This window comes from Poecile atricapillus, chromosome 8 (assembly GCF_030490865.1).
Source record: "Poecile atricapillus isolate bPoeAtr1 chromosome 8, bPoeAtr1.hap1, whole genome shotgun sequence".
NCBI classification, from domain to species: Eukaryota; Metazoa; Chordata; class Aves; order Passeriformes; family Paridae; genus Poecile; species Poecile atricapillus.
In genome coordinates, this window is record NC_081256.1 from 8,254,095 (window position 1) to 8,274,775 (window position 20,681).

Sequence of the window (20,681 nt, forward strand, 5' to 3'; positions counted from 1 at the left end):
CAGTGTTTTGGAGAAATGTGGAAAGGCTTTTCCAATCCCAAAATAATCCCCAAAATGGGACTGACTTCCTCATCACTGTAGGGAGTGCTGTGAGCCCTAGGACACAGCTGAGAAAGATCTTTCAGGAATACCAGGAGGGAGGTGTAGAACAGGAATATCCTTGCAGTGATTAATTCTCTATACCCAGCTGTGAAATAAGGGTTCGTGGATTAGGTTCTGGTCAGCACAGGACTGGAAGGCAAAGATCCTGACACCACTGGGAGATCAGTGCCCACACTGGGAAGAGCCGGAGCAGTTGGAAGGAGTGGTTTAGAAAGTGAAAAGGACTTGAAGAGTTTGGCCTTATCATCTTTCCCAGTCCAGGAAACAGATGGTGTGGAATTTCTGCACAGGGTCTTTGCTACTGATGAAGTTAACATCTATGGAAGGGTTCCTCAGGGCCTGGAAGAGCTGCCAAAATCTAGTTATATGTTTGCTGCTGAAATCTGAAGGAAACAATCTAATGCTGGGTTTCTAGGACATGTAGCTCAGAAAAGCACAGCCCCAGAAGGCAGTAGAAGTAGCCTCAGGAGCACATTCCCTGGGTCTGTCTGCTGGGGTGGAAAATTCTCAGTTTCTGATTGGCTCAGCTCCTCTGTAGCTGCTGAATTGGACCAGCTCCCACCTGGTAAAGCTGCAGCCTCTGCTCCATTTGGAAATTCCATTGCAATTTAGGATGTCAGGCAGATGTTTCTTGTCTTGACAGACGCAACCAGAACTACATGAACATCCTGCGCTTCCTGACACTGGGAGATAAGAAACTGAGTCCATTTAACATCACTCATCGCTTTACTCATCTTTTCTGGCTGGGAGACTTGAACTACCGTGTGGAACAGCCCCCAACGGTGTGGGACACTGCGGGAAGCCCTGCAGGGACAGCACACTGTTGCTATAGAAGTGCTGTCTTCTTCCTATCTAGGGCAAAATGGCAAAAAGAGGGGAGACAAAAGGGATCCCCAGGGCGTGAGTGTGGCCCCATTTGAGGGAGAGTAAGGAAATCCCCTTTGTCCTCTCCAAGGATTAATGGACCCAGGAATGCCATCTGTCACGCTTTACTGCTTCAGGCAGCCTCAGTTCCCCAAACCTCCCAACTTTCCTTCCCACTGTGAACAAGCATCTGTCCCTGAATGGCTCAATCCAGAGACTGCCTTTCTGCTCTGGTTGGTGAGCTTGGAATGGCTCAAACAAGCCTTCAGGAACAGGCGAGCCATCATAAATCCTGGATAGGTTTCAGTATGCGGGAGAAAACACCAAGCTTGGTGTTAATGTGCATGTGGTTGTGAGTGTGTGTGTTCTTGGGCAGGGGATGTGTGGGCATTTCAATACCTGTTTTGATAGATAAATGTTCCACCACAAAGGCTGGGGCTTTTCAGTGAAGGGAAGGGTGGAGAAGTGACAGGGGCTACAGCTCTGTCAAACAGTTCAGGAGCACTCACCAGTTTACCCATGAAGGGAGTATTTATATGAAGGTTTTGCATCATCTACAGCTCTGCTGTTTCCCTGTTGGCAGGAAGCAGAGAATATTATCCAGAAGATCAGGCAGCAGCAGTATCCGGAGCTGCTGGCTTTCGACCAGCTTCTCCTCGAGAGAAGAGACCAAAAGGTGTTCCTGCAGTTCGGTGAGATCCTGCACTGGCTGGCAGGTTCCTCTGCTACATCCACCAACTTTCTCTGCCAGCCCCAGCATGGGGCAGGGTGTACCAGGCAGTGGCTCTCTTGCCCAGGTGAGGGCTTCCAGTGGCCAAGCTGTAACAGAGCTCTTTCCCTGTTTTAGAGGAAGAGGAGATTACTTTTGCTCCAACCTACCGCTTTGAGAGAGGCACCCGGGAGAAGTATGCATATACCAAGCAAAAAGCTACAGGGGTAGGTGAAAACTGATTTCCCTTCAGAGGTATAGGGCAGAGTTGTGACAGCAACTCCTGCAGAAGAAAGTGACTTAAATCAATCTCTGTGTTTTCTGCCCTTGTAGTGTTTTGAAAGGAGTCAATACAAACAAAAAGACTTGACACAACTACATAGTGCTTGGGTGAATTTCCTGTTCTTTTGTGAACTGGCCCTTTCCATTCTTCTTGACATTACTTCTCCTTTGGTTTGCAGATGAAGTACAATTTGCCATCCTGGTGTGATCGAGTGCTCTGGAAATCCTACCCCATGGTGCACGTTGTGTGTCAGTCCTATGGTGGGTGGAGAACAGATTGTCGATAGCAAGGCAACCAGTCTGAAACGGAAATGATTCAGAACAGAATCTGTAGGATCTCCCTGCACTGCCAGGCACTCAGCATAGAGGGACCTGATGTTAAACCAGGCAGTGGGGAGCCAAAATCTCTCAATCTTACAGGGTTGGGAATTCATTCTGTTATTCTTTTATATGCAGAACACCACCTGGACAGTTGCAGCTGTCCAACTTTAGGCCATACTGTAGGATCACTTTACATCAGTTATTTCTTGGCAGCAACCACCACTTTTCCTGTGCAGTCACTACCAGGAACTCCTGACAGTGAGTGCCAGCAGGACAGACCCTGTGTGCACAGTCCAGTCTGCAGACTGGAGCTGCAAACACATCTCTTGTATCAAATCATATTCCAGAAGAATGTGTGGTATCAAGAGTCCATTTCCTCTCCTGCTGAGAAGCATCACTAAAGTGCAGTGCAGGGAAGAGAAAAAGCCACAAAATCTGTTTAAAAAAAGACTCAAATGCCAGTTCCTGAAATGTCATTGGCTATATGTAGGACTGAGCATCTGAGTATGTTGTTCATGGTTTCCTATGCATGGATTGAGAGCAGGGCTGTGAAAGTCTGTCAGGGATAAGGCAGGCTGATCTGATCACAGAGCCCATGATGCTGAGGTGTGGGGTTGAATAGGCACCTCTGGAATGATTTGGTTTGCTGGAACTCAGTGTGTGCTTAGATCCAATCAGGCCTTGCTCACTCACTGTTAACCTTGGTCCAGGAGTTGTTTTGTAGCACTGAAGTAGCACCAGTGTATTCTTGTGTGATTTTTCTGCCATATTAGAGCTATAATTAGCTGTGCATGTTGCAGAGGTAACCAGGAAGCCTGTAAGGGCTTTTTGTACTGGAGGAATCTAACACTGACAGTCATCTACAAAACAGTACAGTAAAATGGTGTCCCTTAAACAAATCTTTCTGTATTGTGACACAAGAATTACAGTCATGTGTACTGACATGAGTTTATGTAAAGAAACACTTTTGACTAGAGACAGTTACCAAAGAGACGTTTATGCTTTCTGGAAAATTACTGAATAATATTTCTTTGGCAGTGATCTCTCCGGAGCAGGGCAGTAACCATCCTCCCTTTCTCACTGGCAGGCTGTACCACTGACATCATGACAAGTGACCACAGTCCTGTGTTTGCCACCTTTGAAGTGGGAGTCACCTCACAGTTTGTTTCCAAGAATGGTCAGTCAGGTTGGGTGCACGTGTACCATCTTCACCTTGGATACAGAATGCAGTACTTTGTAAATGCTGAGAGAAAAACCTGATTCTTTAATACTTTAAGACTCTTAAAAAGTCCATTGAAAAAAGCCCTCTTTTTATCTCTTGCTGAAAGTGACATTATTTTCCCTTCCTCTTTTCTAGACTCTAAATACACAGATTCCCAAGGGGAGATAGAGTTCCTGCACTGCTATGCTACTCTGAAGACCAAGTCCCAGACCAAGTTCTACATTGAGTTTCACTCTAGCTGCTTAGAAAGTATGGGTTTGCCCATCTTTATTGTTTCTGTTAAAGTTTTCTGAGTGTTTGGATTAGTTCTCCTTCTTGCTTAGATCTAAAAATATAGCTATGTGGATCATTTGTTCCACTGCAAAAAAGGGATGTCCTAAGGATTTGCTGTAGTTTGCAAGACATTCTATACTGTCAGCAATACAATCCAAACCCCACAGCCAAGGTAGCTGTAATCCATGCTTAGACATGTAGCCTTCCAAGAGTTTTTCCACCTTGTTTGTCAATCTGATAATTTCTTTCTTGATGGGAAACATGTATTGTTCTTGCTTATCACACAGAAAATACCTATATAGCAAAGACATGATTGATTACACTTCTAATTGTGCCTACTACAAATGATCAGGTGATTTCAAAATAAAGCATCTGCATTATGCTAACAAAAATATCTTAAAATAATTGAATTAAACTGGTTTAACAAAGAATAAGTCAGAGGATCAACTAAATGGGAAATGAATGCTAGTGATGTGACTTTGTAAGTGGGACTGTGTACCCCGCAGCATTGCAGATTTCACTGCCTGTGCCCATGCTGTGGGGCTGAGTCTCAGCTGTTTATGTAACATAAGCCTACGTGCCCTTGCTGTGGGTTTTTTAAAGCAATTTCCCATCACAGATCTGCTCTTTTAAGTGGGACAGCAAGCCTTTGGTGGATGCTTCATCACATTATCGCATGTCAGAGCGCTGTGTCAAAGACAGTTCCATAAAAGATTATTTTTTGGCTGTATAAAAATTTGCATAAATTTCTATGGAAACAGTGTATTACGAATCTTAAATTAGAATTTCAAAAGCATGCTATCTTGAGTGGCGTAGGAAGAGCTGTCATGTTCTTATCCTCCAGTCCATGTATGCACTGAGCTCCTCAGTGCCAAGTTTAACTGCAAAATAAAACCGTTTAACAATGCTCTAGCAAAACCACTTGCAAATTTACTGTGTAAAAATTCATCCAAAACTCAGACTTTAAGCTTCTTAATACTTTTAAAATTTGTGTCCAAGTAGGAAAATGATTGTAGGCTCTTTGGAGACATAGTGAAGAGGATTTGTAGCCCAGTACTTGCTGTCTCTTTCCTGGTGAACTCTTTCTTGTCCCTTTGCAGGCTTTGTAAAGAGCCAGGAAGGAGAAAATGAGGATGGAAATGAAGGGGAGCTTGTGGTAAAGTTCGTCGAGGCACTTCCAAAGGTAAACTGGGACTATACCTCTATATTCATATGGAAGAGAAGCTTCCACTTTCATCCCATAAGCAACATTATGTCTTTTACTTTCATAAATACTATTTTCTGGAACATTGTTGTGGTCTTGTTTCCACTCAAAGGGACTGTAAGAATGCAGGATGGGCTTAGGCTAAGCAGAGTGTTGTAAGCAGGAAAGGACTTTCATGTCAGTGTACTTACATCTCTATCAAGAATTTTGCTGGCATGATTATGCCATTCAGAGCCATGACTTTTTCCTTACTTTTTAGTGAACATAATGTCGGTTTAAGCAGGCCCATTTTTTTTTAGTTTTAAATGGAAAATAAAACATCTTAAACAGTAACTCTCTGAAGTAACAGTAACAGTAACTGCTCTGAAGTTTCTTTGCCTGGTCAGACAAAACTTTCTCTTGGTATATTTTAGAAAAGTTGATTAAATATTTGTTACCTGTGTTAAAAAGAACATCAGTGGCCAGAAGTAGTGTTCTGTGTGTCAGTATCAGACAGAAGTCCTGTCCTTGCGATCAGAGCTGTTCTTCATTTCTTGGCATGGTGGAAATTGAAAAAAACTACAAGAGCTCCTGGATTTGGAGCAAATGTGCATGTCAATACCCTTCTAAATAGCCCAGAAGAAGTGCTGACTTTGGAAAGAGTGCCTTACACTGGGGAAAGGCTCTACAGTAAGCGATTACAACAACAGCTAGATAGATTTTTGGGAACAGACTGTAATCAGAGTGCAGATGCCTTCCTCCTCAGGCAATTTTCAGTCCTGGACTACAGGAGAAAACTGCAGCTCATCCCATGAGTGTCAGATTTGTACCATTCGATTCACTGTGCTGGGACTCAAAGAGTGCAGCCTTCTACCACAGATATCCAGATATTATCAGAAGCTGATCCTGGAGGTGACATGATACCCTCATGGGTTTATCCAGCAATTTTCTCCTCATTTGGGACTGAGTCCCAGGGAGAAGTGTGCTCCTGTCAACCATGTATTGTATTGACACACTTTAACTTGTCTTTGCAGCTGACTCCAATTATTTCAGACCCGGAATACCTACTGGATCAACATATCCTGATCAGCATTAAGTCATCAGACAGTGATGAATCTTATGGTAAGTGCTTAGCTCTAAAGTTCTGGATGAATCAAAATCTACTTAGATTCTTCCAAACCACTGAAAGAGTGGAAGAGAAGTAACTCTTATAGACTGAACATCTATGATTTAGAACTCAACATACACAGAAATACACTGTGGGCAATATTTTGTGAAGTAATTATGATTCAAGGAATATGAACTCAAAGCAACAACCTTTGTGAGCTTTACCAGCTCTGAAAGAGCAGTGGTTTAAAAACAAAGTTAGAAACAAACTAAATCAGGAGTCAGCATGTGTTTATTCAGAACATAACAAATCCTGTTTCACTTGCACTCACTTGAGGCATTTCTCCTGGCTACAGAAAGTATTTGGCTGTGCTTTTGGATCCCAGATTCTCACCAGCCAGAGACTGCAGTCCTTGTCCACAGAAGGCTCTTTGCCTAAGCAGCCATAGGCTCATCTTTTCCTTACCAGGAGTGGAAGCTCAGAACCCTGAAGTTTCCCACAGATATCTTCAATGCCGAAATCCTTCACACATACATGAAGTGAAATAAATGCCCCTAATTTCTCAGGAGATACTATGCTCCTTACTGTGATCCAAAGCAAATTCTCTCCAGTAATCAGACCTGTCAGTGCATTGGTAGTAGATGACACAAAATATTTCAGTGCTTAGTTTCTCAGTCCCAGCCTCACTGTCTCCCTGTTGTCTTTTAGGGGAAGGCTGCATTGCCTTGCGAATAGAAGCAACAGAATCCTTAGCTCCCATCCATACTGTGCTGACACACCATGGGGAGAAAACAGGGATCTTCCAAGGTGAAATCAAGTTACAAACGTCACAAGGAAAACAGAGAGAGAAACTGTATGGTAAGGAGTGTCATCATCTCTGCAATGCTCGTGCTAGAGAATCTCACTTCAAAGGATTTCTGATAGCTGTCAAGGAATTGAAAATTATCTCTGCAGTGCCTGTAGTCACCGAGAGTGCTTTTGATGCTGAGTGCAAGGAGGTGTGAGTATGGTTAGCTCTTAGGAGCATACCTGTACTCTTTCAGGAAGACACAACATTAGATTCCTTGTTGTTTTTCATAATTCACGTAAATTCAGTGGACTGAGAGAGCCCCCTGTCTGTCACCAGCATTGCTTTTATTGAATGGGGATACCTTACTTCCACTTGTGATGTGACACACTCCATGCCAAGCTCTCTCTGCTCCAGACATCCTGGGGAGCAAAGAGTGTGTTAGGCTCTCAATGAGCAGTTCTTAGCTAGAAGATGACAAACTTTGCTTTTTTTCACCTTGCTATCTGTTGTTCTCATTCAGAGTACAGAAGTAGCCATTTACAATTATTAATGACATTTGCAATTATTCTCAATGGTAAAATGACTGTATGTGGCTGTTTGGTGGGTCATGACCTTTGTATTTCAAGACACACATTTCTTCCTCTGTCAACAAGACATGACATGTATTAGTGAGCAGTTGAAAACATAACAGCAACAACAGTTAAAAACAGTTTAAAACTGTCCATCACTCTGATGGACAAAGAGAGATGTCTTAATGAACACAGGAACAAAGAAAACTTGAGCAGCCAGACTCTGGAGATATGTGTGCCCCTTCTTTCCTTCAGATTTTGTCAAGATTGAACGCGATGAAATCACTGGGCAGAAACCAAAGAACATCAGCAATTTAGAGCCTAACAAAGACTGGGATCAGACTGACAGGTAAAGGGCAAGTGGGTAAGTCAGTTCCAGAGACTAGTTGGCACCATAAATGCAAAGTTGGGCTTGCTGTGGGAGCAGCATCAACAGGTGTGCTGAGCACTGGGAAGCTGCTTTGTGGCTATCTGGTCAGGACAGGTCAATGCTCCTGTGCCCAAAGCTTCAAAAGCTGAGAATACATTAGCCACGCCAGGTCCCTGCACCCACTTGAAAAAGGTCCTTTAATGTCCAACAGAAAGTCCAAATCTACTCATCTAATGGCCAGAGAGGCAGCAGCCATCGCTCGCTACTGGGGGAGTGCTGTCCCTTCTCCAGACAGCCTGGGAAAGGAGGATATCTTACGGTAACCTTGCCACCTTATCTCTGACAGCTTGGGGTGGGAAACTATGCTCAAACTGCCTGGCTTTTCCTTTCCAAGAGTCATAGGGTGAGTCTGGGTAAGGCTGTCCATTCACCTGTTTGCATTGGGGCTTCTCCTTCCAGCTGGGCCCAGAAACCCATGACAGCCCCTGTATGTGGCTGCAGAGCTGAGTGCTCTCTGCAGCCTGGAAAGGGAAGCATCTGCCACAGCCACAGGAACTATTTTGGGGGTGGGAGAGGTGGTCTTGACCCAGCTGCTTCCTCTCCAGTGACCAAGGGGAGTGAGGCACTAACAGGTCTCCCACTTATTCCCTAATTCTGAAGCAACAGTGACAGAAAATAAAAGTAAAAAAACAGTAGGTGGTATTGAATCTAAGCAGTCAGTGGGCACAGACGCCTTTGTAGCTGGCAGGGAGACAAAAACCCTAAATGTATTTGTGCATGTACCTCCCTAACAATATTTCTTCTCTTAAGCAGCTCCACCCCCACAGACATCAGCAACCCCAACTACCTGGGCATGGCTGCCTTCTCTCAGCAGCCCTCTGCAACCTGCCAGCTTAAGCAGACACCTTCATCAGAGCAGACACCTTCCCTCTGGAACTATGAGCAGCAGTCCAAAGAGAACACCTCCCTAATGGGGCAGAGTCAGTCATCCTCCACATCACCCTCCTTGTCACCTCTATCTCCAAAACCATCCCTCCAAGCTACAGCAAACAGAAGCATTTCTAGTTGGAGTCAAGAGTACCAGTGAGTGTTTGAGTTTTGCACCGAGGTTGGGCCCCTCTCTCCTGTCATGTTTCATTATCTGTTTAGAGAGTTCAAGGTGTAACATATTCTTTATATATTTTATCTCTAGAAATAGGAAGATAAGTGAAGGTCACAAGTACAGACTGCATAATCAAAGAAAACTAGTCTAGCAGTTCCTCAGAATTTTGTGAAAGGAAAGCCAAAGATAATGAGTTAAACTTACAATTAAATAATGAAATCTTAGAATCACAGGTTGGATTTGGATTGGAATGGACCTTAAAGCTCATCTCATTCCACCCCCTGTCATGGGCAGGGACACCTTCCACTATCCCAGGATGCTCCATGCAGCCTGGCCTTAGACACTTCCAGGGATGGGGCAGCCACTGCTTCCCTGTGCCAGGGCCTCAGCACCCTTTTTTCTAACATCTAAATCTCTCCTATTTTAAAAATTCCTCCTTGTCCTGTCACTACCTGTACTCTCCTTCCTTTGTGTAAGTTCCCTCTAGGCACTAGAAGGCTGCAGTGAAGACTCCTTGTAGTCTTCTCCAGACTGAACAACCTCAGTTGTCTCAGCCTGATATATGTAGGTTTAATTCTCTACCAAGAGAAGAGAAGGAGAATTTTACAAAGTTTTAATAACAAAATAGTTGTAATAACAAAGAAGAAAAGTGGGGAGAGTGACACAGATCTTCCCCTGGATGGGAAGGAGAGGTCCTTCATGTGTTAGATGTGAAGTACTTTCACTGAATCTCTACTGGCACTATGCAAATATCCAGCTTGCTGCAGAAGCTAGACTCCATATACTGTTTCTATCACAAGCCTTGATGCAGAATTTCCATCTGGCAACTTAAAATATCCCATCCCAACTTAGTGAGATGATGAGGCTACTTCACCCTAGTGCATGTGCACAATGTGTCCTTGCTGCAGACCTCTTCACAGCCAAGAGACAGCTGCTCTCTGAGCTGGGCTTGAGCTCCCTGGTAAATGGGTGTGGCACTCTGGAAGTCAAAACTTGCAGTGGTCAGAGTTGCCAGCACTGCTTGGGTCTGTTTGTACCTGGCAGTGCTCCATCATCGCTCAGCTCTCTCTGCTCCTGCATGCACTGACTGCCAGAGAAGAGCTTGAGACAAGGAACACGACTCATTTGAAGGTACCCAAAGAACATGTGCCACTCACCTCTCTTCCAGTCTGTTCAGTGATTTGTGATCTGTGGCTGATTTTTAAAGTAATTTGAAGGTGAAAGCCTGGCCAAATCAGGTCGAGTGACCCAAACCCACAGGACCTGCTGTGTCCCACTGTACAGCTGTGCTGTCATTCCAGACTGAGCTGCAGCTCAAAGGGCTCTGCTGAGAATGCACATGGATTGTCTCACTCTGCAGCAGAGCCATTACTCTTACACTGTGCATTTGGGTGCATTAATGAAATTTATCCCTTCCTTAGGAATACCATGCTGCACTGGTAGCAAGAGGAGATTGACCTAGTTGTAAAATGCCACAGTACGTGATGTGAGCTCTTATTTTAAATCTCTAGACAACCATTTCCATCCTCTCTACCAGATCTGAAGATTATTATTAATATTCAAATTCAGATTTGTGTGTGTTGCAGAGTCATCAAAAGACCTGGCACAGTTTGCTCAGTAGTTTATCTGTTTAAAAAGAAGTCTAACATCACTCTGAAGGACTGTAACCTAGCAGGGAGTTTACACACTGGGAGTTTACATGCTATTGGCTATGCATATTTGCTCTCTGCTGTCATGTTACTAATGATTAAACAAAGCAAAAACAATGCACACTTCTGTTCTCTCTCCCTGAGTTTAATTGTTTTTCTGTTGCCCCTTTAGGCAGTCAGTTTAATTTGCTCACAGTATTCATGTCCTCTCTAAATCAGCCAGTGACTCTCTTGCCTGCTCTTCACAAGTCTCCTTTTCACCCTGCTTCCATGACTGCAGGCCAGCTGACATGGGGAAATCCACAGCAGAGCCTGTGCCACAGGAGGAGGGGCAGCAAAGGCCAGAGATGTTTGAGAACCCACTGTACGGCTCTATGAGCTCCAAGGGCAAGGTGCCCCCCAAGAAAGAGCAGGAATATCCCAAGGCCTTGCGGAAAGAGCAGCCGTCACTGCCTGAGCAGAGCTGTCATCTCACAAAGCCACAGGAGCCCGAGTGCAGCAAAACCTCTGGCAAACAGCCATCGCCACCTTTCCTGGTGCCCACACAGCGATTCCGGTCCTACACCTCCCCCTTCCAACTGGAAGAAAAGAATACAGCGGAAAAGAGCCAAGGCAAACCAAAGATGACAACACCATTGGAAAACTCGGCACCTCTCAAAAAAATCGTGAAACCATCAAGGGCTGAAGTCAGCCTGAGCATCCAGGGACAGCAGAACAAGCCGCCCCTTCCCTCCAAGAGCCGGGCAGTGCTGGACATGCAGAACTCCAAGGGCCGTGACTATCGGGACAGTTCAGAGCTGCCGCACTCCGGGAAGCACCGCATGGAGGAGGGCCCGGTCAGCAGGACAACTGCACCAGTGCGTTACTCGGGGGAGTGAAGCGGGGTGGAAGTTGTCTTGGCTGTGATGTTGCTGTGACTGGAGTAGTATTGGCTTAGGCACTAAGTCCTCACTCCATGGTTCCTTCCAAGCTCACTGCTGTCCCACAAACCTGCAGGGTTTGCAGAGCAGGGGGTGCCAGGGAATATCCTAAAGCAGTATTGCTGCAGAAGATGGCGTGTTGTGAAACTATGGCTTAGCTTTGCAGGAATTTTTACCTTCCTCTGGACTTTAAGCCTGGTGGTCCACAAGAGGAGTGCAAATAGTCAGTACCTTGCTATGTCTTGTTTTGGGTGTACTGTGCTGTTCCTGAAAGTGGCTGATCCTGGCCTGATAGCACAAATCTGCTGTATTGGGCAATGGATTTGTTTTGCTGTAAGTAATAAAAAGATGATTAAAAGTAGCAGTTAGTGGTAAACACTTAGCAACTTAGAACAGTGTGTCCAAAACCATTACTGAACCCTCTATAGAAATAATCAGAAATATACTTTCCTGGGCTGGTAGGTTTATTTGTTGTGGTTTGGTTTGGGTGTGTGTTGTTTTTTGTGTTTTTTTTTAAACAGAACATAAGAGCTGTATGAGAAGGAGTAGGGGAGGCCTTAGTAAGTGCATTTGGGAGAAAAAACCTACTTGAGCGGGCTGTATGATTTTTTCTTTTCCGTCTCCATCAAAACTTGTAGAATTGACAATATACAAGCTGATGTCTTCTCTTGTCTCTACAGTGAACACAACACAGCAGCTGGTGGAACCCTAGGAGGAATCCTGATGGGAAGAACAATGGAGACTACTGCTTTGTTCACACTGATGTCCTCTAGTTTGGTTCTAAAAAAGACTGAGGAATTTTATTTTTGAGGGTGTAGCCCTCCCTGTCATTACGGAAACGTTCTAGCTGAGAAGTTTATCCTATGTTGCTCAGACCAAGAGGGGCCAGGACCACAATACCAAATGCAAGTTATTCTTTTGAGTGTCACTTTGGTACTTCCATTAAGAGGCAGGTGGCCAAGTACATGCATTAGTAAATGTTTTGGAAAAGAGGACGGTACGGTACAAGGACTAGGAGATGGAAGGGGTGTACTGAAAGAACCCCCTTCCTACAGAAGAAAGATTTCTATTTTGTGTTACAGGATTCCTGTTAAAGAGTGATCTGTAAAAGAAAGCATCTTAAAAGTGGTACAGCTCCAAAAGCATGTCATATCCTTGGAGCAAGGAGGTCAGGGAGGGTGGGGAAAGAGTCTGAATAGCAGATACTGATGCAGGTCACACACTCTCAGTAGAGCAAGCCTTGCCTGGAGCTCCGGGCTGCATCCCTGCACCACCCAGGGGACACAGCAAGTGAGGGCCGGCCCGTGGCACCGGGGCTTCTTTTCCTTCAAGCAGGCCCTGGTTTGATACCCCAACAAACAGAGGGAAACACCAGAACCACAGGCAGAAAGAGGGGAAGAGAAAGGGTCCACGTCTGCCTGGAGGGGCAGACAGCAGCACCCCAGCCTGCCTGGAAGCAAGCACTTTGCTTTAGAGGACACTGGCCAGCTGGTTCTGGAGCATTATTAACAGATTAATGCTGACCTTACTGTACACTTTTGTTTATTGACTGAGAATGAATAATGTTAACATACTTGTCATTTCTGTTATATTTGTGTTAAATATTAATGCTATGGTTACTATTAGGCTAAGACTGTTGTGTCTTAATCACTGCTATTGTTTCCATGTTGATTACTTAAAAAATAATAAAATAGTCACTTTTCTGCTCATTCTTTATTGAAAATTCAGAACTGCCTGTCACATGATTCAGCTTTAGGTGGGTGTTACACCAGCTTGCTCAGTGACAGTTGTCCCTGCCCAGAGAAAACACCAAAGGCACCAAGGAGAGCACGGAAGACATGACGAGGATGACTGAGAATGCGTCTGTCTGTCTGCACAGATCTTTTGTGGATATAGCTGGTTTGAAAACTACAGGACCTGTTAGCAGGTACAGTTACTAATTGTGTGAGTGTAGAAAAGGTACAGTAATTTTACTGGAGGAGAAGAGGCCTAGCAAAGGCTTGTGAGAATGGGTGAAAGAGGACAACCTGTAAGTAGAAACCTTTCAAGAGGAGATGATTTTGTGCCATGCAGGTTGGAGTTTTGAGGCATCATTATGGAGGCACCTGGCTCTCCAACCTACGAATCAGCAAGAGAAACCATGAGCTTACATTCCCCTTGCTTTATTCACCAGAACCCTCTCTGTGTAATCACCATAGTTCAGTAGCTGTGGTATTTCCCTGGCCCTGGCAAGCATTTCACTTTTCCAGGTTGCAGAAGAACTTGTGTGGCCACCAAGTAAAACCTCCCTGGAGCAGGTGAGCTTTCTGTCCAATACAGAGAGTTAGATCAGTTCCCAGTAATTCTGGGCTGTGTTCTTCTATGTGTGGAGAGGGGAGTAGAGTAAGCTTTCTACAAAAAAAATATTAACTTCGTAACAATGAGACAAGCTCGGATTTTTTTGGTTTTATCCCTGACTCCCTAAACTGTAAAAAATAAAGTATATTCCCCAAAGTTTAGAAACTAAAAGCTGGATATATAAAACAAATATAGCTTTCTGTGTAAACATTATCCTAATAAGGAATGCTGCTTAAATTGTGCACAGATTTGCAGATGAACAGAGTTTGAGAACATTGGACTTGCTAAGGCATAAAAATCTATCCAGGTATTTAATTTGGCCTGCCCTTTAGAAAGGCGTGTTGCTGGGGGAGAAAAGCAGCTCTCTTCCAAGTTTCCAGCAGAAAAAAAACCTACATTCCTATTCCTATGCTAAAAATGGGCTGCCTACCCACTTGGGGTTCCAAAGATAGTCTGATGGAATGGCGGCAAATGCCACCTGGCTTTGTGCAAGTGGACAATATTCTAAAGAAGGCTCTGCAAAGAGCTTTCTGAAGCCTCTCTGGATGAGAGTCTGCTCAGGTGAACAGCTTAGACATGGAGTGGAGAAGTGGGACAAGTGGTGAGACACTACACAGTACCTGTCTCTGTGGCCAGACTGGCTGTGCCTTGCGATGGTAGAAGTGGTAGCAACAGCTGTGGGAGCTTGGAAAATGAGAATATCAGAAAACTGAATTTAACAGATAAGTCTGGTGCTTCTGTTTGTTTTATTTAATTTTTAATTTCTGTCACAAAGCCTCTAAGATGATACCGATTGGTTTTACTGCCTTGAACCACATGAAAGCAGAACTGAACACAGCTGCTACCTTCTCTGACATCCTTGAGTCTGAGACCTTCTTGCTAAACTAGGCACATTTCTCTTCCCCCTCTGCTGTTGTCCAGTTAAGTTGGTACAGGCAGTATGAGCAAAAAACATGAACTGAAGGATAAGAGTTGTCCAGAAATGTACTAATTTCCCCCAGATGTATTATCTATCCATAACCTTCTGCCATCCTTTAGTTTAGGTTCTTAAAATAGCTGGAGTCTTTTTGTACTTATTTCCATGGAGACCCAGCTGTCAAAAATGCCTGAAGTTCCCAGCTACAGGATGTAATGTTGCAGAACACAGTAAGTTTTAAACCCCCCATTTCCTGCCTGCACCTGTTGCACCTAACACCAGCTTCCTTGTCCTCTTGGTGTATAACTACCACAACAGCATCTTTAAGCCTTTGCCTAAGATGTTGCAGGTGACACATTTTCTTCCTGATAAAGGTAGGGTCTTAGAGAAAATGGCTCAAAGAAGAGGAAAAACAGCAGGAAAACCAAATTAAGTTGAGTTACTCACTCCAAAATAGCAAGGGGGTAATTTTGATGTTAGAAATTATGTTGCTTAAGCCTGTAATCTACTTGGACCAAGCACCCTTTTTCTGTACAGCTTAAAACTAACCATTTAGTCACTATCCTCCCACTTGTTTTTAAAATTAAAGGTTTTCTAAAATTTTACAACATTTTTCTGTTGTCCTTGTAATAATACAATAATACTCTATGTGATTGAAGGGACATATTGTCCAGAAATTAATTGATTCATCCCCAGACCAAGCTCCTTATTTTAATAACATTGTGAAGGCTCATATATTTATGTGTGAATAAACTGTGGGTGTCAGGACTAACTGACCAAGGTGACACAGGACAGTTCCCAGAGATCTCCTAACCAGTATCAGCAGATGGATTAGAAATAGACAATACCCATATATTTTCCTTTTATTTATGTACTCTCTTCCTGAAAGAGATCTACACTTTCCCTGTGGGACATTTGCCAAGAGACTCTGTCCCTGCTGTCATTTGTGATGTTCCTTGCTGATAACACAGATCAGAGGTGCAGCCAGTGGGCTGGGCTTGGGGAAGGGAGGGGTGCTGCAAAGCCTCTTCATCAGCAGCTACATCTGTGTGGTGCTCATGTTGTTGAGGCTGAAGTATTTAGTGATGGGGTCAATGGCTTTGCCTGTTCTCTGTGCCCAGCTGGCACTCTTACATGCTGGTCACACCTGCCACCAGAGGGCTGCTGCAGTCCCCAGGGCATTCCTGCAAGGCCTATGGAAGGATTCATTATGCAAGTGCTACAGAATAATCCAAATGCTCCTTTCAATGTGCAGGAAAGGTGTTAGCTGCAGAGGTACAAGATGTTCTTTCTAAATATATATGTAAGCAAACATCAAGTTATTATTCACATGAATATGAAAAAGATCCTCCTAACTCTGTGTGTGCATGGTGTTGTTTCAAATGAGGCTCCTAATAAAAAGTATTTTAAGATTGCATTTGTGTTAAACTACTGAAGTTTCTCAGAGATTCTTTCAGAGTTGAATCCCAGGCTGACAGAAGAGATTTCTTTTTGCCTACTGTAATTTGCTATATTTTTTTCTGCATTATCTTATTATGCATCATCACAAAGCATTATCTCATTATGCATCACCAAATTTCCCTGAACTTCTGTTCTCAGTTCATTATCATTATTCAGTTCCATTAATTTTATTTGCAGATAATCTTTGCTCTAGCTCCAGTGTACCCTTTAAGATCAAAACTAACCGACATTCTTCTATAGCTCTCAGAAAGCTGTGATCAGAACTGTTATACAAACCCCAGTATTGCAGAAGCCATCACAAAAACCAGACATGGGACTGCTGAATGTGGGGCTTGGACTGGAGAAACTCCAGAGACCCATCCAGATTCAGCTTTTCCACACTTGTGTGGTTCTATTTAACTGAGACCATTCTGTGCAAGGGATGGTAATCTGCTACACATTACAGTTATTATTAACACTTTACTGCATTTTTTCTCAAGGTCTGGTCTAGATTACATAGAAAACAAATTAGTCTCTCTTATCATGAAATATTAGATTATATCATAACTAATAAAGATGGCACAAAACAGGGTAGTAAATGTTGGGCACAAGAGAGGATGCATGGATGGAAATGGATGAAGGTGTCCAGCAACATGGACAAAGGTTACAAAAAAGCAACTAACAAAGACTTTGTGGAAGGACAGGAAACCCAGCAGAAAGGAGGTGAGTGAAAGCTCTCTCTCATAGAAACAGGTCAGACAAGAGAAGAAAGTAAAGGCAGCAAAGAGACTGGAAAATTAAAAAGAGACCTTTGCAGGTCACAAAAGGACGGAGAGCTAGCACAGAATTTATGTCTGCTCCATACTTCACAGTAATTTGCATCTTCACATTAAGGCTTGAAGTACAAAGAAAATGACCAGGTGTAGGATATGTTCCACTCTTTTCAAAGATAAACTGAAGATCCAAAACAAAGCTGAATTAAAAAATGGTGTTCTGAGTGTAAATTTGGGAAGAACACTGGTGATCAGCATCTTCCCAGAAAACTAACATTTTTGGTTCCCAGGCAGGAAGCAGTAAAAGAAGTAAGTGAATCTGAGCAGCAAGCTTCAGGGAAACATCCCACTGGAAACTGCTCCACTCACTGTGCAGCAGGGATCCATTTTGTCACCCAAGTGTCAGTCACAACACAGCCAGCTCAGAATCAGAACTGGGCTGGAGGGAGCCCTGATGGGACCCTGCAATCCACTCACCACACCAGCAAAGACTAAATAATAGTCTAATAATAGACTAAATAATAGTTTAATAATAAACTACAAAATCCTTCATCATGTTTTCAAGTGGCCTTATAAACCTCCAGGAGAGATTCTCATCTACCTCAAGCACCCTGTTTTGAGCTTCACCAGCTTTTACCAGCCCTTCCTCATCTCTAGTGGACATTTTTTGGGTTTACTTTTGGCCCTTTCAGTGTAATCCTGTCCCACATGAACAAGAAGATCAGAGCATTGTCTAAATTTTCTGATACACATATTTACATAGTGCTGTCACGTTTCCCACAGGTCTTCTCCTTGTTAGGATAAACAATTCCAACTGTCCAAGTCTTTCTTCTGGATCAAATCTCCTACATACATTTGTCATTCCTGCTGGGCTTCTTTGACATTCTCAGTTCTTCCTGAAATGTGCTGGATAAAGCTAAACACATCTCCACCAGAAGTCCTGTTTTTCCCTCTATGGATGTGGAGTGCAATATTCATTGGAGGCAGTTTTTGCTTCTTCACAGCAGAAGGAGCTTTCTGAAAAGCAGGTTAATTTGTTGGTAGTCTGAATTTTTTACTCCTGAATTAGAATGTTGAACAAATTGCCAGATTTTGCTGCTGGTGGTGGCAGAAAGGTGCTTCAAGTGAAGACACCACTTTCATCCAGAACAAGCTGTTTATTGTCACGTGTTCTTGCAGTTCTTATGGGTATAAAAGGAGAGCAGGATGACAGATGATGATGGTGACATGGTGCAGGGATGTGCTGTTGGAAAGACTTCCAGAAACCTCATATATATTTAAGAATATTGTACTGGAGTGGAAAAAGCATTGCTAGCAGGTACTGTAAAGAAAAATCAAGATATCCTACCCACAGATTACAGAAATCACAGATTACAGAAATCACAGATTACAGAAATGTGGACATCTGTAACATAGTGTGATTTTTATAAATTCAGACATATACAGATGACAATTAATTTAAGTCCTTCCCCTGGAACATTCTAGCAGCTGCTGTAAACAGTAAAATGTGCAATGTTTGAAGTAATTAATTTATCTAATGCTTGAGGACACACTTTTTTTCCCCCCATGTCATTTCTACTCACACTGATTCTTTTTCCTGCCCTGCTGAAAGAAATAGGGGACAATTATTTTCCCTCCCAGTTTTAGAGAGAAAAGCCCGCTCTCAAAGATGAGCTGAAGGATTTCTTGAGTCTGATCCCTATATTCCCGTATCTTTGTCTTTTCTTTTTCCTCATGCTTTGGTTGCTTTCTTCTTTCTCTGCAAAGGATTAAGATGTAGAGAAGATTTGATAGGATTAATTTCACTCATCACTGCCCTTCAGGAGTTCAGTAACTATAGTTGTAGAATTAGGACTTAACCTTACAGTTGCTATAAATGACCCAGACCCTGAGTGGGAAAGAGTTATAAAAGTTTTATTGAGCACAATAAAAAAACTTGCAAAGCAAAAGGGACAGCACTGGGAGCATGGCCAAACACCAGAGGCTCATACACAAAATGATGGCTCCACCTTTTATACCCCTGGGATTGCTTCAGCTTTTTGCATATTTATTTTGATTTCACACAGTCTTGCCCCATGTCACTCTTTTCGGCGCCCACGTAATTTCATCACTGTGGTCATCAGGGCATCACTGGATGAAGTTCTACTACTTTTAAGGTTGTGTCTCAAAGGTTTGGCTAGCAACAATCTGCCCTATGTAAAACTCATAAATCCACATTACAACATACAAAACCATCCTTGTGAAAACCATCCTCACAACTAGGCCGTTGTAACAACATCAACCACTTTACAACACATACCATTATCTTAATATTAACAACATTATAATATTTAGTACCAATTAATATAAAGCCCTGTGAAAGCCAATTCCCATTAACTTGTTTCTCACACAGTTGCAGGTAATTTTAAGTTTTTAAACAACTAATTTGATTTTATGATGTGTAAGTAGAATGAAATAGGCTGTGTGCTTACACTTGGCCAAATTAGCTTTAGAGAAAATACACATAACCTTGTGCATTGTGTACTTCATAAGACAGAGCTGTGCATGAGCTATTATTAACTCAACCAGCAGCACACTCTCATCCAGTCTAATAATCTAGTGAATCATCTCTTTCACGCTGTTACAATTTCATCTTCATTCATTACTCAAAAGAAAAACAAAGCAATTTAGGCAGTCCAAGACAAAAAGCATTATGAGTTCTGCCCAGTTTCCAATTAAATTACAATAATACGGTTACCTAACACATTACTTAGGAAGTTAATGTCAGGAAAATCCACAAACGCCAGAGGTTTATGTCCAAAAAGGAGACAGAAGAGTCCTTCAACTTTATTTGAATAAAGGGAGAGGTTTCGGAGGGCACAGCCTCCCTTTTATCCTAAACTCCTGGCCACGTGTGTCGCTCTTCCTTTCCCTTTTGCTGAGCTGATAGGAAGGTACAGCCTTCCCGAGCCACCTTCCACATATCCCCCCTTGAACCTGTCATTTTACCCCAAAGTTCAGAAGTTCTGCCTTGTGCAGACCCTTGCCTGTTTCAGGAGCCAAGCTGCCTGCGGGTTAGGAACCCGCCTCCCAAAGTCAGCAGAGACATGCAGATCCATTTCAAATACGTTAACAGCCATACCTTCACCCATCCAATTGTTTATAAAGACATTGGCACACATCTTTCCTCTCATTAAGCAGGTGAAAGTAAAGCAATGGAGCGAGTAGCTTCTTCGTGAGGCTGGCCAAGAGGTGGGAGTGCAGGGAGGGTTGCACAGTAGCTTCTGCCCTGTTCCACATTAAGTAGTTTTTCCTAGAAAGCCTCAAGCTCCATTTCATTTCACCACCACCCTCCTTGAAGGCTCAGCTGGGGCTGTTCAGCTTCGAGAGGGGCCCTCATCCCTGGGTGTCCCTGTCTGCAGGGAGGGCTCCGAGCAGAGCCCAGGCTCTGCTCCGGGGGGCCCAGCAATGGCATCAGCAGAACGGGCAGGAACTGATCCCAAGAAATTCCCCCTGCACAGGAGCCAGAACTTCTTCCCAGGGCAGTGCCCCAGCCCTGAAGAGATTGCCCAGAGACTGTGTGGACTGTTCTCACAGGGGATAGTCCAGAGTCCTCCGGATACAATCCTATGCCCTGTGCTCTGGGATGGCCCTGCTGGAGCACGGGGTGGGGGGGGCCAAACGAGCCACTGTGGGCCCTCGAGCCTGACCCATCGCATTATTCCAGGATTCCCAGGAAGCCATGAGGGAAGCCGCGGTGCCTTGTACAGGG

The 20,681-nt window shown here is 43.6% G+C and overlaps 1 protein-coding gene across 1 annotated transcript in view; it reads left to right on the top strand.

The window, feature by feature from the left end:
* INPP5D (inositol polyphosphate-5-phosphatase D) overlaps positions 1 to 13,173 on the top strand; it is a 59,807-nt gene extending 46,634 nt beyond the window's left edge. Inside the window, exons 16-29 of the mRNA XM_058844154.1 lie at positions 746 to 884; positions 1,550 to 1,658; positions 1,814 to 1,902; positions 2,137 to 2,218; positions 3,366 to 3,455; positions 3,636 to 3,749; positions 4,874 to 4,956; positions 5,991 to 6,078; positions 6,773 to 6,922; positions 7,679 to 7,772; positions 8,005 to 8,112; positions 8,607 to 8,876; positions 10,825 to 11,401; positions 12,145 to 13,173. Coding sequence (XP_058700137.1) covers positions 746 to 884; positions 1,550 to 1,658; positions 1,814 to 1,902; positions 2,137 to 2,218; positions 3,366 to 3,455; positions 3,636 to 3,749; positions 4,874 to 4,956; positions 5,991 to 6,078; positions 6,773 to 6,922; positions 7,679 to 7,772; positions 8,005 to 8,112; positions 8,607 to 8,876; positions 10,825 to 11,401; positions 12,145 to 12,147 — 1,996 coding nt within the window. The 3' untranslated portion in view covers positions 12,148 to 13,173. The remainder of the gene's footprint in view (positions 1 to 745; positions 885 to 1,549; positions 1,659 to 1,813; positions 1,903 to 2,136; positions 2,219 to 3,365; positions 3,456 to 3,635; positions 3,750 to 4,873; positions 4,957 to 5,990; positions 6,079 to 6,772; positions 6,923 to 7,678; positions 7,773 to 8,004; positions 8,113 to 8,606; positions 8,877 to 10,824; positions 11,402 to 12,144) is intronic.
* The last annotated feature ends 7,508 nt before the right edge of the window (positions 13,174 to 20,681 follow it).